This window comes from Meriones unguiculatus, chromosome 8 (assembly GCF_030254825.1).
Source record: "Meriones unguiculatus strain TT.TT164.6M chromosome 8, Bangor_MerUng_6.1, whole genome shotgun sequence".
In the NCBI taxonomy this organism is placed as follows: Eukaryota; Metazoa; Chordata; class Mammalia; order Rodentia; family Muridae; genus Meriones; species Meriones unguiculatus.
In genome coordinates this window covers 84,544,365-84,572,309 of record NC_083356.1, presented here as the reverse complement: position 1 = coordinate 84,572,309, position 27,945 = coordinate 84,544,365, and the positions used below count along the sequence as shown (strand labels likewise).

The 27,945-nt window shown below is 39.1% G+C and overlaps 1 protein-coding gene across 3 annotated transcripts in view; it reads right to left on the bottom strand.

Annotated features, from left to right (window-relative positions):
• Positions 1 to 27,945, bottom strand: part of Kynu (kynureninase) — a 136,379-nt gene that overhangs the window by 34,140 nt on the left and 74,294 nt on the right. For all 3 annotated transcript variants that reach the window (XM_021656130.2, XM_060390095.1, XM_021656133.2), the window contains exons 9-10: positions 18,954 to 19,052; positions 17,770 to 17,843 (exon numbers count right to left, since the gene is read on the bottom strand). In XM_021656130.2, the coding sequence (XP_021511805.1) occupies positions 17,770 to 17,843; positions 18,954 to 19,052 (173 nt within the window). The remainder of the gene's footprint in view (positions 1 to 17,769; positions 17,844 to 18,953; positions 19,053 to 27,945) is intronic.

The window sequence follows — 27,945 nt, the reverse complement described above, 5'->3', positions numbered from 1 at the left end:
TTGCTGAACAAGAATAATGAGCTAAGTTCAGATCCCTAATAGATATATAAGAGTCTGATGTGTTAGTATGTGGAAAACAATGGCTGATACTGGAAACCTAGCAACTACTCAGCGCTAATGAAATCATGGTCAGAGAATCTACAACCACTAATTTACTAAACTCGCATAAACTCTGACAGCAACCTTTTTGTCCACAGTTCAGTGTAGTCTTGATCCCTCATCAAGAAAACTTCTCTTTGCAACAGATGGAGACAACTACAGAAAACCACAGCCGATAAAACTGAAGCCAGCTCCAATGGAAACATCTATACAGAATTATCCTTTTTCCTAAAGCTCTTGGAATTGTGCCTCCTAATAATATCAGGAGCTATGGCTATAAAAATCTCATGACTATGGTTGCCCAAACAATGAGCTGAGCAAAGACAAGAACAATGAACATGTCAAACTGAATGAGAAAAAGCTCGTAAGGCCTCAATAAAAATAACTATAGGTACTGACTAAACTGATCATGGGAGAGGTGGTCCTCCCCAAACTTACATACTAATTGGTTGAACAGTGCTAAACATTCAGCATTAAAAACATGTACACAAGTAACATTATAAGGACTGAATGGGTTATATTTATGAATATGTACATGGAATATATGTATACATACATATATATATATATATATATATATATCAATAACAATTAGTGAATAAAGAGGCCATTTTGAAGGAAATTGGGAAGGGGTATATGGAAAGGTTTTGAGGGAGGAAAGGGAAAGGAAAATGGTGTGATTATATTATTATCTCAATAATATTAATAACCACCACCACAACAACAAAGCTAAGAAAGCTCAAATGATGGACAACTGTGCAACCATTAAAAATAAGGAAGACCTTAGGGAAGATGCTCAATCCTCATTCAGAAGGACAAATGCAATAGACATTGGAAGCAGGAGGAGACAGGGACCAGGACAGGAGTCTACCACAATTGGCCTCTGAAAGACTCTACTTGAAAGAGTCTTTCGAAGTAGAGGCTGAGACTCATAGCCAAACTGTGCAGAGTGAAGTAATCTTATGAAAGAAGGAGAAAATAGAAAGATCTGGAGGGGACAGGAGCTCCAAAAGGAGACCAACAGAACCATAAAAACTGTGCCCTGGGGACCATGAAGAGAATGATACCCCGACCAAGGGCAATGTGTGGAGAGGACCTAAAACCCCAGCTCAGATGTAGCCCATTGACCTGTCTTCACGTGGGTTTCTCTAGTAAGGGGAGCAGGGGCTTTCTCTGGCATGAACTCAGTGACAAGCTCTCTGACCACCTCCCCCTCGGGGGTGCAGCCTTGCCAGGCCACAGAGGAAGACAATGCAACCAGTCCTGATTAGACTTGACAGGCTAGGGTCAAACAGAAGGGGAGGAGGGTCTCACCTATCAGAGGACTAGGGGAGGAGCCTAGAGGAAGAAGAGGGAGGGAGGGAGGGAGAAGAGGGAGCCTAGATGGGAGGAGACAGGTACATCCCAGGGGAACCACTAGCCAACCATTCTAGTCAAACCAGGGAGCTCTAGGTTGAATAAAAGTCTCTCCACAACATGATGATACTGCTGTATCACTGAAGATACTACTTATGTCACTGAACATGGAGAACTCAGGTTTGTGCACAACTAGAAGCTTCGTACCTACTGACTATTATTCATGGTGTTGGAATGTGCTCTGTTTTCCAACAGAGGAGAAAATCAATAGTATCACCCAGCTATAAGTCCTATGGCATACAACAGTAATTTATCTAGAAGATATACGATATATTAGTGTCCTAGTGGCACAAATGTTAAGGGAGTAATCAATCACTTATGGTTGTATGTAAGGCCTCCTCCATGAGATATAATCCATGCCTGTCACTGGTAAAACAGTCAAGAACCTGCAATTAGATAGGTCATGACCCCTAATGTTAAACCTACTATTATTGTGATAAAGGAACATAGTAAAATAAAAATGATTCCTAATGACATATTACTGTACCTATAGATCAGAGTATCACTCAACCCTCATCAGAGAAGCTTCTTCTTACAGTAGATGGCAATTGATTCAAAGGCTCACAAATGGACAATGTACAACAAGTGAGTGTCTTGGAACATTAAGTCCTAGTTGGGATGTCATTATGGAAGCCCTCCCCTGGAAGATGGAGGATCTATGTAGAAGAAGTTGAAATACTGTAAAACTCAGAGGTGGCAGACAACACCAAGGGAACAGTGTTTTCCAGACACGATAGAACTGATGTAGTTATGAACTTACAACTTAAGGTCTAAGCATGAGTACAGATGTAACTAACTTGCTCAGTGTGGATTCAGAACTGAAAGCTTAAAATAATCCTGATTTTACTAGTGCTCATAATTTCAGGGATATTGTAGAATAGAGATAAAGGGCAATCTGGTGATATTTAGGCAGGTTTAAAATGTTAAGCCAATAACATTTCCATGAAAGTATCAGTGAAGGAAATGAAAAGAAAAGGATCTCTTGAAATAACCTTAAGAAATGCCATTTAAGCAATTCTTTCGTCTCTTTATACCTCCTTATCAATGGAATTTGTGGAGTGAATCTCTCTTATAGACAACAATTTCAGATTTCAAAGTGAAAGAATAAAGGCAATCACTTAGCTAATACTGCATTCCATTTGACAGATAAATTGCACCTGTAAGTTCTTCCTCCTCTGGTCTGAGCTTAAGGAAGCAGCTTCCAGTTAGTCACACGTTTTCACTTCTATGACAACTTCAACCGCTAACTGCAAGTTGCCTTGGGACGCAGATTCTAACTTGCTGTTGTCTGCCGTTTAAATCCATTATACGGTTATTTAAGTGGTGTCTCCCCAAATGAATTGTAACGTTTTCAAAATATCCATCAGAAGTAATTTTTATTGTCTCGAGGTTTCTTTACAGTAGTACACACCCGAATTGCTGGCATTTGGGAAGTTGAGGCGAAGGGTCACAAGTTCAGCGCCAGCCTAGACTATAGAGGAAGAACATTTTATATTTAAAAAGAGGTTTTTGCAGCACTCTAAAAATTCAATAAAATCCCCACAAAAAATTACAGCACAATTCTTTACAAATCTTAAAAGGACAATTTTCAGCTTCATATGAAAACACAAAAAAACCTAGGATAGCAAACAACAACAACAAAATTTTGAATAATAAAAGAACTATAGGGGGTATCAAAACCCCTGATTTCAAATTGTACTACAGAGCTATAGCAATAAAAGCACCATTGGACTGGCACAAAAACAGACACATCAATCAATGGAATGGAATCGAAGACTCAGACATGCACATGCTTGATTTTTGATAAAGAAGCCAGAAATACAAACTGGAAAAAAAAAAAAAGACAGCATCTTCCACAACTGGTGCTGGTTGAACTAGATGCAGAAGAATCCAAATAGATACATACTTATCACCCTGCACAAAACTCAATTCCAAATGGCTCAAAGACCTCAACTTAAATCCATATGCCCTGAAGCCAACGGAAGAGAACGTGACTAGAAACCAATAGAAAGAGAATGTTTCAGGGAATATCCTTGACCTCATGGCACAGGAGATGACTTTCTGAACAGAATTCTCACTATTAGCATAGTCACTAAGGTCAATAATTAGTAAATGAGACCTTAACAAAACTGAAACATTTCTATCCACCAAAGGACACTGTCATTTGGATAAAAAAGGCAGCCTGCAGAATGAGAAAAGATTTTTTTCATCAAGTACACATTTGATAGTGGGCTAATTTCTAAAATATATAAAGAACTCAAAAACCTTTGTATCAAAACCCAAACAACCGAATTAAAAATGGGGTAGAGACCTAAGTAGAGAACTCTTTTTTTTGGAATCAATTTTATTTTATTTTTTTTATTATTATTAGTTACATTTTATTAACTGTATCCCAGCTGTATCCAGCTCCCTTATTCCCTCCCAATCCTACCCTCCCTCCCTCCCTCAGCTCTTCCCTGCCCCTTTCCAAGTTACTCAAAAGAGGGGTTTCATGGGAGCCTTCTAAATAACCCATGCTGTTGACAAAACTATAGGCTCTTCACAAACTGAAGATGACACTTACACAACTCATTGAATATAGAAAAATGCATCTGGTGATTACATAGGGTCTTTACCTCTACATGCTAGAGTCTTTGGTGTCATAAGGTACTCTGTGCACCATCAAAACAGAAACATAAATACCAAGCCAGCCACAAACCCCTTGATCTATAATGGTGCACTACCTTCAAGATATGCTAATGCCATGGTAGCTGGCATAAAGCTTGTAGGAATAACCAACCAATACCTGCTTTGACTTACGGCCCACTTCATAAGATGTAACCCATACCCTATGCTGCTTGGGTTACCGAGAACCCGAGCCCAGGGACCTAAAAGGAAACCAAATAATATTGTTCTTTAAAAAAAATAAAGCAATAAAATTACTCTTAATGATATTCTACTGTACTCATAGATCAATGCCTTGTTCAGCCAAGCTTATCCCAGCAGCAGATGGGAACAAATACAGAGACCCACAGCCAGACACTATGCAGAGAGAACAAGAGACCTTGAAACACTCAGCCCTAAATGGGACAGGTCCATCAAATCCTTCCGTCAACTTTCCTGAATCCTTCCTGAAGAGAAGGCAGAAAGAGTGAAAGGGCAGAGGTGACAGAGGACACCAAGGAAACCTCTAAGTCGTCAATATTAATGCATATCTGCATTCACAGAGACTGAGGCAGCATGCACAACGCCTGCATGGGTCTGCAACAGATGGGGTCCTAGAACTGAAGAGAGCAGTGAAGGCATGCCCCATTCCTAGCCCATAAGCAACCTCCAGTTGATAACCACTTGCAAATGAAAATGTGGTTCCCTCCAAGGGAGTCTTGCCAAGAAACGAACTACTCTTTAGGATAAGGTGCAGGTCCATGAGTAGACAGCCAGCAGAAAGTGAACTCAGAAGCATCTTTGAAAGTTCCCTGTCTCATGATGTCATGTCAGAATTTTTCCTTTAAAATCATCTCACTTTATTTTATTTTTATATGTATTTTCTTCTCTTTTTACAGGACAGTTTCTTTGTGTATATATTATAGCTTTGAGTTTAGTGTTTTTATGGGATTCCTGTGAGTGGAAGCAAGTAGGTCTCTGTTTCTTGTGGCTTCTCTTGGGCTCTTTTCCTTTTATGTGTGTGTGTGTGTGTGTTTGTTTGTTTGTTTGATTTTTTTACTATTTCAATGTGTTAACATTTGTTTTATCTTATTATATTTTACTTTATTATAATTTGTTTTAGTGTTTTAGCATCCCTTAGAAACCTATCTGTTTCCTAATGAGAGACAGAAAAGGGTTGAATTTAGATCATGGCAGGGGGCAGGGGTGGAATGAACAGGAACTGGGAGAAGCAGAGTGAGGGTAAACTGAATTGAGAATATATTGTACAAGAAAAATCTATTTTTAATAACAAGAAAAGAGCATTTTTTGCATAAAAACATTTGCAAGTTCTATTTATACATCATTTTGACCCATTCAGGATTATCCCATTTACATGACAAAGCATGGAGAACTCAGCTGAACACACAGTCGGAAGAAGACATACAGTGAACTTTGCCATATTTAATTACTGAGCTGGAAATACAAACGTATATTTACACATATTTATACTTCTACAACACACATATGTATGTAAAGACATGCCAGAATTCTTCATCATTTGAAGACAAACTGTGAGATGTCTTCTGAAATACAATTTAAAGGTAGTGGAGAAAATAGGTTATTGAAGCATTACCTTAAAATATTAAGTCAAAAGACTGGAACCACAGCTGCTCCTGCAGGGCACTGACATTCGGGTCCCAGTACCCACATGGCAGGTCACAACCATCTATAACTCCAGCCCCAGGTGACCTGACACTGTCTTCTAGCCTGTGCAAGTACCAGGCACCCCTATTCCGCACAAACAAGCACTCATACACATGAAGCAAAAATAAATAAGCAAAAAATCCTATGAAGTTGAAAATAATAAACTACTTAAATTTGGAACGTGGTAAATTTGAAGTTAAAATGATAACATTTAAAAGGATTATTTTGTTTTTAACTTTTTTACACCAATATTGGTGTTTTTCCCACATGTCTGTCTCTGCACCCCATGTGTGCCTGGTGACCTCAGAGGTCAGAATAGGGTGGGGGAATCACCTAGGATTGGAGTTACAGACAAACACGAACCACTGTGTGTATGCTGGGATCGAATCTGGGTCCTCTAAAACAGTAGCCAGTGTTCTCTGGCGGCAAAGTCATTTCTCCAGCTACATAATATGATTTTTTCTTCTATTTAAATTTTATTTTTTTATATTAGTTACAGTTTATTTACTTTGAATCCCAGCTCCAGCCCCTCCCTCATTTCATCCCAAGCCCACCTTCCCTCCCTCATCTCCTCCCTGTCCCTGTCTAAGTCCATTGATAGGGGAGGTCCTCCTCCCCTTCCATCTGTCCCTAGCTTATCAGGCATCATCAGGACCTGCTGCAATGTCCTCCTCTGTGGCCTAGTTGGCTGCTCCTCCCGTGGGTGGTGGGAAGGCCAAAGAGCTAGCCACTGAGTGCATGTCAGAGACAGCCCCTGTACCCATTACTAGGTTACCCACTTGAATATTGAGTTACCATGGGCTATGTCTGATCAAGGGTTCTAGGTTATATCCATTCATGGTCCTTGGCTGGAGAATCAGTCTCAGACAAGCCCCTGTGCCCAGATATATTTGGTTCTTGTGGAGCTCCTATCCTCTCCAGGTCTTACTAACTCCCTCTTCTTTCATAAGATTCCCTGCAATCTGCCCAAAGTTTGGCCATGAGTCTCAGCATTTGCCTTAATACACTGTTAGGTAGAGTCTTTCAGAGGCCCTCTATGGTAGGCTCCTGTCCTGCTTCTTTTCTCCTGCTTCAAATGTCCTTCCCCTTTGTCTTTCTAAGAAAGGATTGATCATCTTACCCCAGGTCCTCTTTCTTGTTTAGCATCTTTAGGTGTACAGATTTTAGTTGTTTATCCTATGTTATAGGTCTAGTATCCACTTATAAGTGAGTATACACCGTGTGTGTCTTTCTGCTTGTGGGTTACCTCACTCAGGATGATCTTTTCTAGGTCCCACCATTTCCTGCAAATTTCATGATTTTCTCATTTTTAATTGCTGAGTAGTATTCCATTGTGTAAAAAATACCACAATTTCTGTATCCATTCCTCCTTTGAGAGATATATGGGCTGGTTCCAGATTCTGGCTATTATGAATGAAGTGGCTATGAACATAGTTGAACAAATGTCCTTGTGTACTTGGGCATATTTTGGATACATGTCTAGGAGTGGGATAGCTAAGTCCATTGATAGGGGAGGTCCTCCTCCCCTTCCATCTGTCCCTAGCTTATCAGGCATCATCAGGACCTGCTGAGGAAGCGCTATTCCTAGTTGTCTGAGAAAGCGCCAAATGGATTTCCAAAGTGGTTGTACAAGTTTACTCTCCACCAGCAATGAATGAGGGTTCCCCTTTCTCCACAACCTCTCCAGCATGTGTTGTCACTTGAGTTTTTGATCTTAGCCATTTTGAAGGGTATAAGGTGAAATCTCAGGGTCATTTTGATTTGCATCTCCCTGATGGCTAAGGACATTGAACATGTCTTTAAGTGTTTCTCTACCATTTGATATTCCTCTACAGAGAATTCTCTGTTTAGCTCTGTACCCATTTTTAATTGGATTACTTGATTTGTTGCTTCTTAACTTTTTTAGCAATTCCCATTAAAATACCAATGCAATTCTTTGCAGACCTTGAAAAAAATTTCTCAACTTTATAGGACAAACAAAAAACCCAGAATTTCCAAAATGATCCTGTACAACAACAAATCATCTAGAGGTATCTCCATCCCTGATCTCAAGCTATACAACAGAACAATAGTAATAAAACTACAAGTTATTGGCATAGAAACAGAATGGTGGATCAATGGAACCAAATAGAAGACCAGAAATAAACCCACACACCTATGGATACTTGATTTTTGACAGAGAAGCCAAAACCATTCAACGGAAAAAAGACAGCTTCTTCAACAAATGGTGCTAGTCCAACTTGATGTCTACATGCAGAAAAATGAAAATAGATCCCATATTTATCACCCTGCACAAAACTAAAGTCCAAGTGGATTAAAGACCTCAACATAAAACCAGACACATTAGATTGGTTAGAAGAAAAAGTGGGGAAGAGCCTAGAACTCACTGGCATAGGAGACAGCTTCCATGGGCTCTAAGAGCAACAATCAATAAATGGGATCTCATGAAACTGTAAAGCTTCTGTAAAGCAAAAGACTGTCATCAAAACAAAACAACAGCCTACACACTGGGAAAGGATCTTCACCAACCCTATATCTGACAGAAGACTAATATCCAGAATATATAAAGAACTAAAGAAGATAATTCGATTTTTTAAAGAACAAACAATAAGTCCACTGTTTATTTTGGGTCTGTATTTTGAGGCAATGTTATGGTAGCAAAATATAATCCACTTCATATAAGGTTTAACTTTTGCCAAATGATCTTGGAGATGTTTTTAAGAATTTACTTTTCTCTAAAATTCTTAATATTTCAGCTATTTGACTTTAAATTCTTATCATATTTCTTCAACTGTCTATTCTAACAGCACTAACTATGGCATGTTCTTGCCCATGATTCAACAGTTTTTCAACTTTACTTCTATCTTGATCTCTCTGGAAAGACCTTACTTTATAATGAATGTTCATTATGTTTCTGCTATATCAACTCTTTTTTATAATATGAGACTATACAAAGTAACTGATGAAATTGGATGCAATTTAGTTGCAGAAGGATGTTCATGTAAGAAATAATTTTATAAGTAGATGGTTGATCCATATACATTTTTCTTGTAGGAAAATCATTGTTTTCTTTCATCACTCTGCATTTTGATAGAGCCTGGATAAGGTTTAGATAATGTGGAACTCTGACAATTTGCCATTTGATGAAAATAGTGAGTAGCAATTGAACTTTCTTTTCTTCCACAAATATGTGATTAAAAACATCACCATAGTTGAGCTAGCTTGAGACAAGCACCTTTCTCCACAACCCATACTCTTTGTTCTAGGAGGATTTATACAAGGAGGCATGATGCAGAGAGACAGAAGGGATCACCAAGAAACTAAAAGAAAGTTTACATTTTAGATATGGCTTGGGCATGTCTTTACATGTATGTGAATACAGAAAATATCAAATAGGTGCTCCCCAGGAAAATGTGCATAAGCTGATCTCCCCAACTATCTATTGTTTGTCTAGGTGAAACATGGTATAAGATTATAATTTTAAGTCTTTTGGCAGGATATTTTGATGCGTGTTCTTATTCTTTGTTGGAGTTCCCTGAGAATTATTTTATGTGCTTAGTAAGTGCCAAAACAAGAATAATAGCCTGTGTTTCTGAGATCTAAAATTTGTTTTAAGCACTCACTAAAGTTAGGCAGGATCTTTTTAACTTGCAAACTACCTGTGACAATAAAAAAGCACAAAAGACTTTAATAAGGTTTTTAAAAATATCACCTCTATTTTAAACTTCAAGCACATGACTCTGATTATGAAAATGCGTTGGCATGAGTTAAAATTAAAGAACTTTCATCAAAATTATCAGTAAGTATCATTCTTGTCCACTTAAATTGCTCACAAACTATCCCAAGGGAAATAACCATTTCAGGAGATCAAACATAATGGGGGCATTTGAAGGCCTGCTAAACCTGTGTGCAAATGGATAAAAACAACATTGAGTAACATGTCTCACTGAATAGGGTTACGATTGTGATCAGAAATCATCCTTCTGTACATCCAATTCACTGCAATTTTCAAAGCAGAATGGCCATTTTTATAATAGCATGTTGGGGGTGAATATTAAATTACAGCCTATGGAGTCTTGCAGAAAAAAAAATCCCAGCTATCATTGAAATTCCTAAATCAAAATGGCAACCATTATACTGGACCACATGCAATATGAAGTGTGACATTTATAAAATGAACACAAAGTCAAGGTCATTTGAGTATTGGTGTTTGCCACACTCTTGCAATTGTTAAGGCTTTGCAATTAAACTTAATTATTTCATATTAGTTTATGTTTACTTAGAAAGACATATAAACATATATATATATATATATCTTATATGAAGTTACACTTGAAGTAACAGTGCTTCCACTTGAGAACCAGCCACAGGAAACCTCCCTTCCAAGTTTTCGGTCAGGGGAGTCCAGGAGAATTTCCAAACAATCTAGGCTACTGCTGTTGTCCTCAGTTGCTGCCCAGAACCTGAAGGTGAAGACCCATTGCTGAAGAAACTACTTGTGACACAGTACTTGAAGGACTGGAGCTGGGATGGACTTAACCCCCACCTGAGAACTGCCGCTCACAGTATCTAAAGCTGCTATGTCGGTTACCAAGATAGAAGTAACCAATAGTCCTACCCATCTGTAAAGCCTAAGAGCCACAACAATAACCAGAATGGCAAAATACCCTAACAGGTACAATATTGACACTTGCATTTTGGGGACAACCACCACTCGTCTCATTAGATTTAAAGCTTGCTTAGAAGGAGGGAAATCATACTTTAAACCTAGCCAACTGCGGGCAGCTAGTCAAGTTATGAATCTGGAAGGATGATATGCTACTGCCACCTTCCTAAACCGATGTAATTCCTAACTGCATTCTGGACACTTACTCTCCTTTAGCTTTGGATAAGGGTAAATCTTCATCTCTCATGGAAGAAGCTTCTCTTTGTAGTAAATGGAGATCATTATAGAAAGTCACAAGTGATCAAAATGTCAAGAACAACTGATATGGGGAGCAAAACCCCAATTCGATACATCACTAATGGAGCAAGATGTGCACAATGACAACCCAAATGTGGATGGTGGAGATTATCTCACAAGGTCCCATGTCTAGATAACTAATGGCTGCTGGAGGGAGAGAGAGAGAGAGAGAGAGAGAGAGAGAGAGAGAGAGAGAGAGAGAGAGAGAGAGAATCAGTCCTCTTGGGATAAGCCTTCTGATAAGTTATCTAGTCCTGAGTGAGTGGTCAGCCTTAAACACACATATGTATGAGCAACACTAAATAGACTCAGAAGGTTATATTTACATACATACATATGTGTATATATGTAGCAATAATAATGAAAGAAGAGGTTGTGAGCTTGGAAGAAAATAGGGAGACATGAGAAGAGTTAGAGGATTACAGGAAGGGGTGGCAGTGATGTAAATACAATACTTACGTTTGAAATTTAGAGAGAATTTAAATTGGAATATATCCCCACATTTTCAGGCAGTTATTAACTTTGTAGAGAAGCAGTTCATCTTAAGTATCTGTTGGGTGTCCGATATAAAATTTATTCCTCTCTAGCCTTAATATATCATATTTTTAAAGCGTGGCACTGCAAGGAGAAAGGCTGATGATGAACTAGAAGGTGAGATTGCTTGAGTCTGGATCTTTGCACAGTGGATTGCCTCTGCCCTCTAATATTCTCATTCTCCTCATGCACAAAAGGAACTCAGAAACCTCTTGTGTGATTAGCTATACATAATGTCCAACAAGCACCTTCTAACAAAAAGGAAGTAAAATTCTTGCTATAGCTATAACGCACCTGTTATTAATGGTAACATTACACAAAAAACTTTCTAGAATGCACTTTATTTCCTATGATTCACTCCACACCAGATGGCCCACCTATTTCTGAGAGACTGTTCTTCCCACATCTATGAGGAACATCTAAAATTTCTGTAAGCATACACCTGACATTACCCATACCTTTACTCCCACCCACATTCTGTTCTTATCTTTTTGAAAGCCTTGATTATCAGACTGCTGCAATGTACACTATTATAAAAAAAGATACATACATACATACATACATATGAAAGCATTTGTTAAAAGGTGAACAATGCCTTATTTATTGGAAATAACAAGTTTAACCACTAGATGTCATCCTTTTCAAGCAGCAAAGCCAACTTTGCCAAGTGTATCATGTTAACCTTTAGATCCATCCTTGCCTTTGAATTAAGGCTGCTCATATGGTTTCAGCTACAATAATGAATAAGTTAACAACAACAGCAACAACAATAAAATAAAACTTAACGCTGCAGTCATATAAAAGTGGGAAAGGATTAGGCACTAGAAGTTGTATTAACACAGTTAAATAATTGAAACCTCAGACCAAACAACTGAAATATAACTATTAGTTGACAATAGGATTAGCATGGATACTTTGAAATTCAAGTTATATGTGCTTTCTGCATAATAATTATTATTCACAAAAAGCATCCTTCCCTTTCAACGTAACTTCACTGAGCATCACTACTGTTTATTTCCACCTAATTCAGTGCCGTATATTGGCATTTTCAGTCTTTGCTCTTCCTCTAACATTGTCTCAGCGATGCTCTTTGATTTGCATATGTACACAGAAGGAAAACATACCACAGAACTACAGAACACAACGTGAAGCCTCAGCAGAGCAAAAGCTTCCCATCACAGACAAGATGCTCTTGTGCACGCCTGCAATGTCTTCTGCCTATAGAGCACTGAGTCCTTAACACAAATTAACACATGCTCCTGGGTTTGGAAGAGGGAATTAAGCCTAGAAACAGAAAGCCGTGGAGTTAGTTGTCCTGATATCACATTGAAAGAAGCTTTAAGAGTACGAAGAAATGAACAACAAACCAAAAAGCAAAATCCAGTCTTCTGTAATGCAGCTTTGCTGGTTAAGCCTGATTTAAGCCCATCCATATGCCAAGCTGACTAGCTAATTTCAGTACATCAAAACATAATCTTTCAAAAGCATGAAACCACAGCTTATACAAACACAAAGTAAGCATCAAAAGAGGGACTCCCTTTCCAGCATGGCCGACACATCTGTAATGAGTGAGGCACTCAGGAGGCTGAGGCAGAGTCCTCTGATTCCCAGAGGAGGCTACACAGTCTGCCTCAAAAATCTAGAGAAGAGGGAGGGAGGGTAGGTTCAGGAGGAGGTGAGGGAGGGGCCATAGCCGGGATGTAAATTGAATAAATTGTATAAATGATAAAACAATAAAAAAAGAAAATATAAATAAATCAAAACAAAAAAGCAAAGAAGGAAGGAGGAAGGGAAGAAGAGGAGGGAGGGAGAAACGGGAGGAGAGAAAGGGAGGAAAGAGTAAAGAGTTGGTGACAAGGCCAGTGGGAGAATTTAGGAAATGGAAATTCAGTCAACTCCTCAAAGGGCCACTGAAACTGGCTGATGACAGCTGAGGCTGATTAGATATCCTAGAAGGTCAGAAAGCATAAACTTTGGGTCATCTTTAGTGCTTGGGGAAGAATAGGTTTGATTGGGTCAAATGCTCCACGTTCACTGGGTGTCAAAGTATACACCCAAACGGTGAGGATAAAGGAATCTTCTAATGACGTTTTTAGAAGTGTCACCCGGCCTTATCCTTTCTAAAGTTTTGTATATATTTATGTACACTTATACAAGTAGATGACATGTAATAAAATTAAGTGGCAACATTTAGTGCCTCAGGATACAACAAATTATTTTCTCCTCAGAAAACTTGTCTGTGTAATAGAGGCAGACATGATTTCCTTTAGGGGAAGTGCATTGAAAGTGCAGGAATAGCCTTGAAGTTGCGCATCAGGAAGAGAGCTTGGTTTCGGGATTCCACAGAACAGAGCACAGCGGAGCACAGTCACGCCTGCCTCCTCCTCATGCATTGCAAAAGGAGTCAAGTGCAGCGCAGCTCTGCTGGGAGGCCAGAGCTTAACTCCTAGCATGGCCTAAAGCATCTATAAATTACTTCTTCTCTGTCCATCTGTAACCAGTTTGCCTTTCAGTTTGATATCACACATCAGATCTTTCTTATCCCAATTTGTATAACAGAGAATAAGAGATGGCTGACATGGTTACTCATCACACAAAAGTTAAAAAAAAACCAAAAAACAAAAAAACTTGTATATCATCTATGTAGAAAGCAACTAAGCTAGATGAAATGGTAGTAACATCTATTATGTGTATGCCTGTGTTTGTTGTATGTACATGTGTGCTGTATGTATGTGTGTGCGCCTATGGTGGGTGCTTGCATGTTTCTATGTATGGTTATAAGGGCATATGCCTTGGTATGCACTTGGGGAGGTCAGAGGATAACCTCGGAGATCTGTCTTCATTGTGCTGCATTGTGGTTCACTGTGACCTATGGCAGGCAGGCAAGCTGGCCTCTGAACCCCTGAAAATGCTCTTCTTTGTGCCTGTCACTATACCACAGGGAAGCTCATATTACAGTGTGTGTGCGACCACGTGTGGAGTTTTACAGATTCTGGGAGTACAAATGTTGGTCTTCCAAGTTTGGGAAAGTTCTGTATTCACTGAGCCATCTCCCTAGTCTGCAAGCATGAGGTGCTCAAATCCCGAACACCTATGTAAAAAGCTGGGGGTCATAGTGCACACCTGCAAACCTAGACTTGAAAGTGAGAAACAAGAGGATTCTGGGAACTTGCTCAGCATCCAGCCTTATCAGTGAGCTCTGGGTTCACTGAGAGAAACCGTGTCTCAAAATATAAGGTGGAGGGGAACAGAGGAAGAAACCCAAAATTAATATCTGGCCTTCATGTTTAGGTATACATACACATCCATATACCCCTATATACATATTCACACATTTCAAGACACACACACACACACACATAACAGGATGACTTAAAGTATGTACAGTATTTTTTCTTTCTCTGTTTCTCTCTTTGTTTTTCCAAGACATGGTTCCCCTGTGGAGGCCTTGGCTGTCCTACACTAGCTTTGTACACCAGGCTGGCCTCAAACTCACAGAGATCTACCTGCCTCTGAGTCCTTGAGCGCTGGAATTACAGTATTGTGCCGCCAGCCCGGCTGGAGTATTCTCTTAGTATGTACTTTATAGTCTTCTCTGAAGATTTGGGATATAGAGAACAATTTAATGTGCTGACAGTAATATATTCAAGGAAAAATACATGCCTGACTAAATAGCTGTCCAAAGAAAAAGCACTTTTTAATTTTAGAAGCTTGAAATCTTGAAGAGACTTCAGACATGATTAAGTAACACCCAGAAAATGATCTTAAATTTCTAGGATTAATATGCAGAGAATTGCAGAAATGGGAGGTGATCCAAAGTCTACTAATTCACCTGTAATTTCTTTCAAGGTTAAATCGTTGAGCCAGTGGCTAAGGGATGCAGAAAACTAACCAACAATAACTGTATAATGTACTGGCATTCCTCATGCGCCCATTGAACACATTCTAGAATAAACACAATTAAGATGCAGAATCTTTTTTTTTTTAAATCTCTATACCAGATTAAAAAAAAGAGGCACACAGTAAGTTACCCCATCAAATAAAAATAAACAGATATGTTGGTGTATTGCATTTGTATTTACATTTATTCTAAAGCATGAAGAGAATTGTCTAGAGCAGCCAAGTGTTGCTCTTGCATGGTCAGCCCATTGTTCAATGTTCAGTTTTATCTGGTTCTGTGGATAATAAAGTCTTACAGGATAGACAATCTTCCTTACAAGCTGTCCCATGACTCTGATAGCTTTAAAGGTACCACTTGAATAACAATGCACCTAGGCTTCTAGTAGGCTATCTGGCAGTCTTTCATTTATATTGACAAAGAATAAGAAATTTTCTAAAGTGTAACGTTTTCAATAAGTTTTTCCTTATTTCCAAGTTAGAATCAAAGAAAAAGAAAAGACAGTTCTGATATCCAAATGAAGGTGTAACGAATCCCCAGGCCAGAAACGGAGTGGAAGGACAAAGGGAAAAAAGGAGGAAAAAGGCCTCTTCTCACCCTCATGAAGGCCGAGGGTAGGAACATGGTGCTTCCCACGCCCAGTCTTCCCATGCTTAAATAAATGAAAACAAACAACCTCAAAACAGGGCCCTAAACAGTAAGCAGGGCAGCTATGGCTTTACATAGCCTTGTGCCAGGCCTTGGCCCTCTCCCACCCAGACCCTTGACACACCTCCATCATTCTGAAAGAGACTCTACCTCCAAGGGGTCTTTGCCAGTAGGCCTGGGGAATTTAATCTTAAATCTTATTTTGTTCATATCCCTCCTTCAATGAATGTTCCTGCCTTCCTCTCCCCTACACAGCCAGATTTCCTATGGAGGGATGTGAAATGATCAGTGTCACAACAGGGAGGAGGGTGGTGGGGTAGGGTGGCAAAGGAGTCTGGCCCTGCAGAGCCTTTCTACCTCATCTGTCCTTTTAGCATACCTGAGACAACATCACTGGCATAGAAAAAGGGGAAGGTGATGACGACAAGCTAAATCTGTAGCTGGGATTGCTGAGACACTGCTCCGGGCTGTACAGAGACTTTGTTTCACACTCTGTCTCGAGAGGATTTTTGGTGGAATTGAGCTGTCCACTGGCATCTTGTAATGGCTTCTCTAGCTGCTACTTCCCCAAGGCTAGCTTCTCCTTTGTCATTCATACAGGTTTCTTCCTTCCTTTCTTCTTCCCCTCCTTGTATATGTATATGGGCATGTGTGTGCATATGTGTATGCATGTGTTTGGGCTGACCATTTGGGTTGGCCAGTTGATGCATTCACCCCTTCCCATGGTTTAATAGCACACACTATTAAAAGCCGGACTCCCAACATCTTTCGTAGACAGGATAAAACATAGTGCTGAAGCTAAGTGTGTAGAGCTTGTGTGTTTCAAAATCAATCCCAACTGCTTCCGAATTTGAAACATAAAAAGGGCTCTTTAGGTTGATAATGTGTGTGGCTCAGCCCAACTTCTCCCCGGGTGATTTACTGATATCCACGCTCAATCTCCTCTTCTCACTGTACCTTATGGGCTTGCTCTTGGGCAGGACAGGTGGTTCTGTCTCTGTGGTCTACTTGGGTTGCTTGTGCTACTTGTCCCTGAAGGGCCAAAAGCTAGGGTGACCTAGAGTAGCGGCATTGCCACCACCTGCTTTCTTAGGTTTCTTGTGGTAAAGGTCAAGGTATCTGAGAACACTTGCTATCTTTGGAAATCCTCTCTCTATCAGTGGACTTAGAGAGGGGCAGGGAGGAGATGAGAGAGGGCGGGATTGGGAGGGAATAAAGGAGGGGGCTATAGCTGGGATACAAAGTAAATAAACTGCACTGAATATAAAAAAATTAATTAAAAAAAGGAAATCCCAACCTAGCCTTGATGTTTTTCTTCCTTCTTGTTTTTCCATTGTTTGTTTGTTTTTTCTCCTCAGCTTGAGCTCAGATACTGAGCCCTGGCCCCAGAGGAGAAGGAGCTCTCACTCTACCATTCTTACTCTGAGATGATTTGGCCACCTCAGTGGTTAAAGCAGTAGAAACTCGTAAAGGTCCTGTTCCAGTGGCTGATCTGGCACCATGGCAGCAGGGAACACAAACACAAACCACAACATTGTCGTTTGGGTCAGCGTATGTGGATTGTACTTACAGCAATTGGAAAGTATAAACAGCACTTTTAAAAATACAAATTTCAAAAGGGCTTTTGCATTAAACCATTGTCTCTCCATGTTGTAATAACTCATTTTATATTGAAGATTTTTTTTATTAAACTTCTCATTCAGCCAGTTAAACTCTTTGGAAAGCAATTATTTCTGAAAGCATACAACTGTTAATGGGAGTGGTAAAAATAATTATAATCTAATCTAGATCTTGTTTATGAGCAATTTTAAGAATGTCTGACATCCTTGGGATGCACACCAATTTATTCATAATGGAATAAAAGCTTGGAGACATTACTCACGCAGGCTTGATCGTATGAGCATGTTTCTCATGGACGAAGGCACCAGCCAGACCCCCGGCTCCCGAATTTAAATACTGGAAAAGAAATGAAATTGTATGGGTTTACTTGAATACATGAAGGAAATAGAAACACTTGTTTCATTTTTAAGCCCAGAACTTTTGACCGATTCAAAATGTGTGATTATTTAAGATTTTGTAGAAAAACAAAATATCGGGGCTTACTGTTAAAAGAAAAGCAAACAAAAAATATTACTAAGTTGAAAATATGTGACTATATTATTTTATTCAAATTATTGAAGTAGGAGAGGAGGGCAGAGCGGGGTTCTGGAGAGCCTTGTACATGTTAAAAACCTTGCTCTCTCATCCTCAACTGACTGGAGCATCAGCAAAAGGCTGGCATCTAAAAGTAACCCATGATTCATTAAAATGCCAGCATATACCTCTTGGGGAAGACATAGATACTCAAAACACGTGCATGCGATGCATGAAGTTGTATATAGAACTACCTTTAATAGACAGGATGTGCATAGAATGCTGGAAACAAAACAAAACAAATAATCCCAAAACTTCAGTCCCTGGGGCAGAGCACTGTTTGAACTACTAAGCTCTTTTTGTTCTTGTACCCTTCCTATCTATAAAAAATAACCTTTTTCTAACACTCAGTTTTGTTTCTGCTGCTTTTTATGTATCTGCGTCTTCATGTACCATGTCCTTCCTCCAGGACATGAGAATCTGAAAACCTCCACAGGTGTTCATGGAATGCCCAGTATCACTTGCAGGTAATAGTTAAGGTTTAACAGATTTCAAAGCCTTTGCTCAAATGCTCTGTGTCAAATACTCGCTGTCTAAGAAGTCCATTTATATATGTAGACGTATTATAACTTAGTTTTCATATACACAAAAACTAAAGGCATTAATCAGTATGCATTAAGCTCTAAGTGTGCAACCTGTTCTCTATACTTAATATGTTTTTATATTAGCCTAAGGTTTAATAAATTTTCTATAGTTGTAGGAATAATAGAAATAAATAATTTTTAATGTTACTCTTTCATCTGATGTCACTATTTCCTAATCAGAAAACACAGGATTGGCAGAATTAGGATGTAAGTTGTGGACCAAGCTTTTTATTTAGACTGAAACCAATGTGAAATAAAAGGACGTATTGCTTAGTTGCTTAGTTTCTACCTTGTAGGAACACCAGCAGGCAAAGTCAACACCCCAGTCATGTAGGTGGAGTTCAACATTTCCGACTGCATGTGCTAGATCAAAGCCAACAAAGCAGCCCTAGAGAAGAACATATAAAGCTTCAATTTGTTTAGTGATTGGGAACAGTAAGGACAAGTATCTCAAGCATTTTGCAATATGTTGAACAGTAACAGTTCCCTCTGTTGCCCCACCTCACAGCCCTGGATGCATGACTTCCACAAACCTTTAGGCAGCCCTCTAGACCAAAGCCATCTTCAAGATTTCCTTCTTCACTATGTTGACATTTACACTTTTCATGCAAAAATGGGGACAGGGATGACACGTCAGGTCCAGTAGGAGAAACAAAACACTTCCAAAATGGACTGCCTTTATTGCACTCAATACAGAGTTTTTGTGTGGGAGATGCAAAGGGGTTGTTTAAATTCTATTTGTTAAAAGTATTAGCAGGGTAATAGGAGGTTCCCAGCCCCAACAGACTCAGAGGTTTTCCAGAACACCCAGGCTGCAGATCCAATGACACTTTTCCTGCCATGCAGCACCATAATAGAACCTACCAGAAACAGAGAGGGATCTGAGATCTTCACCTTTCAACTCTGTGCGTCTGTGCTCACAATCAACCTATAAGCATTCTTTTTATTATGCACCCCCCATATTTTCCTTACATGCATGCACATATCTGTCATGATTGTCTTGCTTTTGTTTTTTCTGGTGCTCAGCTGCTCTTAGGCTGTTGTTTATTTTGATCCGTCCAGAATACTCTAAGTCATTTCAGTCTAGTCTATTCTAGTCTAGTCTTCTATTCTGTCACATTTCATATACCCTCCATTTCTCCCCTTATGTCTATTTTTCCTGTTCTCATTCTTTTGCCCCTATTTTAACATATTAATTATACACTCCCATCAGCATAATAATCTCTAAATTCTGTAGATCCTAACTGTATCTCAACAGTCCTTTCCTAGCAACTTTACCTACCTTAACTTCTTTTCTTCAAAATTGATCTAATACTTAATGCTTTTTACTTACTTACTTCACTTCTTTCCCTCTTTTAACCATTTTATCTAAAATCTAAGTATACTTCATGCTGTACTTGGTTGTTTATCTTCCAATAGACATTGAGGAATTACCACTATGTAATTTTTATGTTTATCTTCCAATAGACATTGTGGTATTACCACTATGTAATTTTCATACTGTCAAAATTACATAGTGGTAATACCAAAGAAGTCTGTCTGTTTATTTCCCCAGTTAATGTCCTACTGAGGGAACCATAGAGTTTATGCCAGATATTTGGAGCTCCAAATATGAAGAATTATTTTCTGAACTACACATTCTACACTTCTTTATGCAAATTCTGCCTGAACAGTACAAACCCTCCAACCAAGAGAATATAGTTGATAAAAAAATAAACCAAGTAAAGAAGTAATGCCAAATACATAATTCCCAAATGCACTAATGACAGAAACACAAAAAATCAAGACAACATGATTCTTTCAAAGGTTATTACTCATGTAGCAATGACATCTAGTAAGAATGAGTTAGATGAGAGCTTAGACAAAGTACTCAACATAATGATTATAAACACGTTCAAAGACACAAATAGCCAAACAAAATAATGAAGTGATAGATGGTATGAAAGAAGACTTCAACAAAAAGTAAGAAATACTGAAGAAAAACCAGTATGAAATACTGGATATAAAAATCATAGTAAGTAAAATAAAAAAGTAACTAAAGTAAGATTAAAAAGTGGTAAATAAAATAAAATTTTAACAATGTTTCAGCATTAGATTTGGCCAAGGAGAGGACAGATAGCTGAGTGTGAAGACAAGGGGAAGAGACTAGAAGTATCCAAGAAGGATCACAGTAAAACAGTAATAGTTAGCATCCCAAGATGTATGAGCCCCCGAAAAGACCAAAGTTACAAGTTGTAGGCATAGGAGTAGAAGAAGAAACCTATTCTAGAAGTACAGAAAACTTTTTCCTTAAGGTTATGATAGAAAAATTTCCAGTGTTAAGAAAAGAGACGCCAATCCAGACAGACAATCCATTTAAGGCAGAACAGAACTTCCTTTCATCATATTTTCATTAAAACATTTTATAAATAGGACAAAGAAAGTATACTGAAAGCAGCAAGAGAGAAACGTCAAGTCATACATACATATAAAGGCTCATCAGAATAACAGTAGATTACTCAACTAGAAATTTAAAACTTATAAGTGGATATTAGACATAATATAGGATAATCATACTAAAATCTGTATATCTAAAGAAGCTAAGTAAGAAGGAGGACCCTGGGTAAGATGATAAACCCTCATTCAGAAAGGCAAATGGAATAGACATCGGAAGAAGGTGAAAAATAAGGAACAAGACAGGAGCCTACCACAGAGGGCCTCTGAAAGACTCTATCCAGCAGGGTATCAAAGCAGATGCTGAGACTCATAGCCAAACTTTTGGCAGAGTACAGGGAATCTTATGAAAGAAGGGGGCAATAGAAAGACCTGGAAGAGTCTGGAGTTCCACAAGGAGAACAACAGAACCAAAAAATCTGGGCCTAGGGGTCTTTTTCTGAGACTGAGACTCCAACCAAGGAGCATTCATGGAGATAACCTGGACCCCCTGCACAGAGGGGGCCCAAGGCAGCTCAGTCTCCAAATGGGCTCCCTAATAAGGGGAGCAGGGGCTGTCTGTGACATGAACTCTGTGGCTGGCTCTTTGATCACTTTCTTCTGAGGGGGAGCAGCCTGACCAGGCAACAGAGGAATATTATGAAAGACAGTCCTGATGAGACCTGATAGGCTAGGGTCAGAAGGAAGGGAAGGAAGACCTCTACTATCAGTGGACTGGGGAAGGGACATAGGAGGAGATGAGGGAGGGAGGGCAGGTGGTATTGGGAGGGGATGATGGTGGGGCTACAGCTGGGATACAAAGTGAATAAATTGTAATAAATAAAAAATTATTTAAAAATACCTAGAAGTTTTTGGAATGATGTACTTTAAATTCTGAAAGATAACAATTGCCTATCTAGGGTACTCAATACAGCAAAGGTAATGGTGATCATAATTTAAGAAAAAAGTAAGAACTTTTGTGAGTGAATAAATTTATGGCCACTAAGCTAGCTCTACAGAGAATACTTAAAAAAAATCCTACAGACTAAAAAGAAACATAAATACCTCCATGAGGTTACAGAAAGGAATAAGCCATGAGAGAATGATACTAAGCAACAGAAGAAAAAAAAAAAAAACACTACAAAATCAGCACAATGGCTGGAATCAACACACAACTTTCAATAATCTTGACTATTAATGGTCTAAATTCCACAGTCTGAAGACACAGTCCAATAGATTGGATTAAAAATCATGTATCACTACGATGGAGCAGCTGAGAGTGGCCATTGTCACAGTAAATTCTACCAGAGTGGATGCAGGACTAGCCACAGGATTATCATCATGGATTGCTGCAGCCATGAATCATCTGAAGGAATGGGCGGGCATGGGAGCGTTAGCAGGCCTTCTGGTGTTGGTCTGCTTGGTTTGCCTGTGGTATATATGCAAGATTAGAGTCTCACAACAGTGTGATGCAGCCATGATCATTCAGGCCTTTACAGCCATTGAAGCAGGACATTCTCCCCAAGCATGGTTGCCTACCATAAAAAGCTAAAATGTTACGCTCAGGATGCGAGGCTAAGCACTGCACTCAGGTTCAGCCGCTTTGGACCCAGAGAAGAGCATGTCTGGTTGCATGCGGGTTGATGCCCCAGGTCCCGCCTCTGAGAAAAAGGTATCGGATGGGTCTGATGCTCTTTGGGTGGATGACACCTAAATGAACATCGGTACAAAGTCCCAATTTATTTCTAATATCAGAGATCAGACCTCTACTCTTGCCTGATGCGTCTAAAACAAAAAGGGGGAACTGTAGAGAGCTGTGGAATGCTATGCCTTAAAGATGGAGCTGGTTTCCGCCTTCCACCTTCCTGATGGTGAGTGCTCTCTGTCACGAACAACTCCACATTTGGCTAAGGCTGAGGATCTGGCTTGCTTCCATGTATGTGGACCTATCTGCATTGCCCACGTGGCACGCTGGGGTTGGCTACCCAGAGGCTATTTAAGCTGTGGGCTGGCTTTCCCCAGGGTCCGAGGATTGTTCAAGGTTCCTGAATAAACTGCATTGAAAAAAAAAAAAATCACGTATCATATATTTGTTGACTCCAAAAACAAAAATAACAACAACAAAAAGCCCCACACCGTCTCACCAAAGTACTGTCTTAGAATGAAAGAATGGAAAATGGTATTCCAAGCAAATGGGCCTAAAACCAAGAAGATAGTGTTGCTATGCTGTCTGGTAAAATATAATTTATACCAAACTACTGAGAAATATAAAAGCAACAACTTCATACTTATCAATGGAACAATCAGTTGAGAGGACATTACTGCTTTAAACATATATGGCCAGATATAGTCAATTTCATAAAATAAGTACTACCAGAGACAGTGTCACAGATTAAATCTAGCACAATAGTAGAGGTAACTTCAATACCCTACTCTCGTGACCTACGCTTAAAGGTCATTCCCCGCAAAAAATTAACTAAATAATAAATTCACGAGGGAATATCTGAATTAAATGAAAGCATAGATAATGGATATCTATAGGACATTCAGTCCAAAAGCTGCATAATATGTATCATATATTAGGGTACAAATCAAGTATAATAAATACAAGAAATTTTAAATAATTCCTTGTATTTCACCTGACTACAATGCAATAAGACTACAACAGCAAGAAAAACTCCAGAAGCCACAAAAGCATATATAGAGATCAGATATTATACTTTTTAACACTAAGTCCTTGAATAAATCAAGAAAAAATGAAATTATTACTAGAATTAAATAAAAATGAGAACACAATATATCAAAACTGATGGAGGTGAAGTTTGTAGCTCTATACGCCTACACTAGGAAATCAATTGTTTTTTGTTTTGTTTTGTTTTATTTTTAATCTTTTTTTCTTTTTTTTTGAATTTTATTTTTTTCTTATCAGTTACATTTTATTAACTCTGTATCCCAGCCGTGTCCCGATCCCTCATTCCCTCCCAGTCCCTCCCAGTCCCTCCCTCCCTCTTTTATCTCCTCTTTCATCAGTGCCCCTTTCCAAGTCCACTGATGGGGGAGACCTCCTCCCCATTCATCTGATCCTGTTTTAAAAGGAGAAAGAACATGAAGTTGGGTTGGCAGGTGGGGGAAATCTGGAAATGTCTATGGGAGAAAAATGTGATTAAATATATTTTAAAATTTAAAAAAAAGCAAATTAAAAAGTAAATAAAATGAAGTAAATGAAAGGTTAAGAAATAAGGGGGGAAAAAGGAAGGAAGAAAGAAAAAAAAAGGAAGGATGGAAGAATAAGAAGAGATATCAGAGAGGTCTCATACGAATAAATTAATGCTGCAGTTAAAGTTCTGGGAAAAGGAGAACAGCTCAAACCCCAATTAGCAGAGGAAGAGACGTCATTAAGACCAGGGCAGAGGTTTGAAAATGAAAAACAAAATAAATAACACAAAGAATCAATAAAGTGAAGAGGTAGCTCGTAGAGAGATAAACAAGATTTATGGGGACTCAGCCAAACTAACCAAACAGAAGAAAGAAAAGATCCAAATCAAGAAAATCAACAATGAAAGGAGAGCCATTACAGCAGGTACTAATGAAATTCAAAACTCATCTGATCTTATCTTGACATATATTCTAGTGAGTTGGAAAATCTAAAAGAAATTGCTAAATTTCTAGATGGAAACAAATTTCCACAGTTAAAACAAGATGAGATAAAATTTGAAATAGATGAATAATATGCTGTAAGATCAATCAAACAAACAACAAAACAGAAAAGTAAAACAAAAACAAACAAAAAACTTCAAACAAAGAAAAACATCACACCAGAAACATCAAATGTTCTCCAGCAAAGAAATGTTAAGGCTCCAGAGGTCCCGAGTTCAATTCCCAGCAACCACATGAGGGACCTTCAGGCCTTCTGACACCCTCCTCTGGGCCCCAATTTGCTGCAGAAATGTTAAGGCAAGTTTGTTGTAGAAAATAAAAATAAGTGTTGGACTATATAATGTTTATTATTAGCCCTAAGATCATCATGGTGACATTATCTAACCCACTATCACAAATAGTATGATACAGACACCTATTAGATTTTATAATTGCCTTATTTACTTTGGGCCGGGCAGATATTTCACCTACGCTGTCTCAATAACCTCACCATCCATGTCCCAGCCCCCATCTTATGCCATCCTCCTTAATCATCCTCATCTGAACTCTCTGCATCCGTAATCTTATAATTACTTGCTTGTACTCTTCATCTGGGCCTTTCCACGTCATTATTGGAGTCCTTTCTCCAGGCCCACACGATTCCTTCTCCACACTAACCCACCGTGGAGTCCTCTTTCTGCTCTCATCCCACCAGTCTCTTTCCCATGAGTCTCCTGTCCTCAAAAGCCCAGGAACCATAGCCACGCCTACCCCATTCTTCCCTGCCCATGTGTAGGCCGTTTAATCAGCCAATCAGGGTTTACACAAGACTAGGTATACCCAGGCACTAACCAGATCTTGATGGCCACTAATACACATCAGATCAACCTCCGACACAGGTATCTCCATTTTTTCCAAAGTTCAATTAACAAAAACATCAAAAATAAAATGAGGAAGAATACCAAATAAGAGTTTCTCTCCAAATATTTCCTCTTTCTTTTAATCTGTTTCCCATTTTCTCCTGAAAGTTACAAGCTTCTCTCTGCTGGCTAGGGACCTGTGGTTTGGGTGAACTCTGCATGACTTTTGACAGTAGCTCCCTCTGTAGCTCTCACACTGCCAGTGTCTTCCACTGTACCTAAGACTTGTCCTGGACCTTTACATTACATGTAATCTGTGGAGACTCAAGATACTTGGTTATCAGCTCTTCTGATTTCCAACTGAGCCAATAAATTTCCTTCAATCCCAAGGAAAAAAAAATGTGTTTTTCTGGACTTCCCTCTCAATTGGTTATGTATCATAGAGTATGTGATAGACAGGCCACAGTTAAGACACAGAAACAGATATTGGGGGGGAAAGAGCCCAATCCTAGAAAATTGACAAAGGATCTTAAAAAAAAAAAAAAAAGAAACAAACCAAATGTCTGTAACTGAATGTTCTAGAAACAAACTAAATTACTAACCTTGAACCAAATGCTTCAAAAACAATATACAAATAGAATCCAAACAGAATAGAATTTCAACTATCAACTCAAAACAAACTAATTGATCATAATACCAATGCAAGGAAAGGCCAACCTACAGAAAGAGCTCACCAACATCCACCCAGTGAGGCAATGAGAGATCCATGCTAGTACCTTACAGACATGCATGGTACTCCTGCTGTGAGGTGGGCTGTCCTTGGGCCTTGTGTTGTGTGCCCAGAACTGCTGCTACAGAAACATTGTTTTTGCCTCATAAGAATAAAAGATATTTTATGCCAGATCCAAATATGCATGCCATACCCAAGAACACAGATTTAGTATACCCCAAATATACCATGTCTAGAGTGGCAGCCATTTCATGAACTGTTTGTAGTAACAGAACAAAAGAAAGTCATAAATCACGTTACTTTCTCAAGTACTTTCCAGGTTCTTATAGCAAAATGGTATGGGCTCCAGTTGCTATCTAATAGCATTCTAAGTCCATGGGGTGGTGGAAGCAATTATTTTTGTTAGCATGTTCCCAAGTTACTCCACCTGTTAGTCACAAGGATGGCAAGTCATGCACAGAGGTGAACACGAATGGCTATTACAGAGACTACAGAGAGCCTAAGATAATTGTGCCCCAGATCTACCACATCCACGCACTCCACAATCTCAGACATCCTAATTAGTCATTAATCTATTCGGCTTTGTAGAATTCTTAACACAGGTGTGGCTTTTATTCTCGGAAATTCAAAACAAAATTTATTTTAGCATATTACAATATGGCTACGTCTATTATTACACAAAAGAACACCTTATCGGTAATCTGTTGCTGATTTTGTCGTTTTCTTCTAAGGCAGAGAGATGACGTTGTCCCAAATCGAGAGATCTATATTTCATATAAGCAATAAGTTTTTTTATGGTAATACACCTTTTGAGAATGACTGGGGAACAATACCAGCAATGCACACCAAGAAAACTTGAAGGTCATCAGAATCGGGGATTGCATACTCACGATTAGGTTTATTATATATGCACACTTTATTATATATGCACAGAGATACACATGTGACTGAAATCCGTGCGAAAAAACAAACAAATCAGAAATCCTGAAATTGAAGTCATGTCTCTACTCTACACTGCTAATTTTGGGAACAATTTTTTTAACGAAAGAGTTTTTCAAACTCATCTTTTCATACATTTTTGAGAGCTCAACTTTCTTAGAAAACTCAAAGAACAGAAAAAGTCTGTTCTTTATTTCATTATAAATTATTCATAAAGTATGGACTATGAAGAAGGTACCAAGTTCACCTACTGGATCCTGTTATTAATGCCCTGTGGTCACAGCTGTGGCATCATATCAGAAACCACTCCAGGCTTGCACAGTGCATTTTATTGAACGTACAATTTTTTTTGTATGAAAGGCAGAAGACATAAATTATTAAAGTAGGGACTGGAGCAAGACACAAGCTTGAATGAGATGGCCACGGTGTGATTTTACAGAAGTGTCGCTAGATGGCAGCATATTAAAACAAAGCATAAAACCGAGCCATCTCCCACTTAGCCTTGTCGTGGCTGTTTCTATTTTACAAATAGAAGTACATGCCTTGAGTGTCAAAGATGAGAAGAAGAAGAAGAGGAGGAGGAGGAAGAGGGGGAGGAGGAGGAGGAGGGGGAGGGGTAGGGGGAGGGGGAGGGGGAGGGGGAGGGGGAGGGGGAGGGGGAGGGGGAGGGGGAGGGGGAGGGGGAGGGGGAGGGGGAGGGGGAG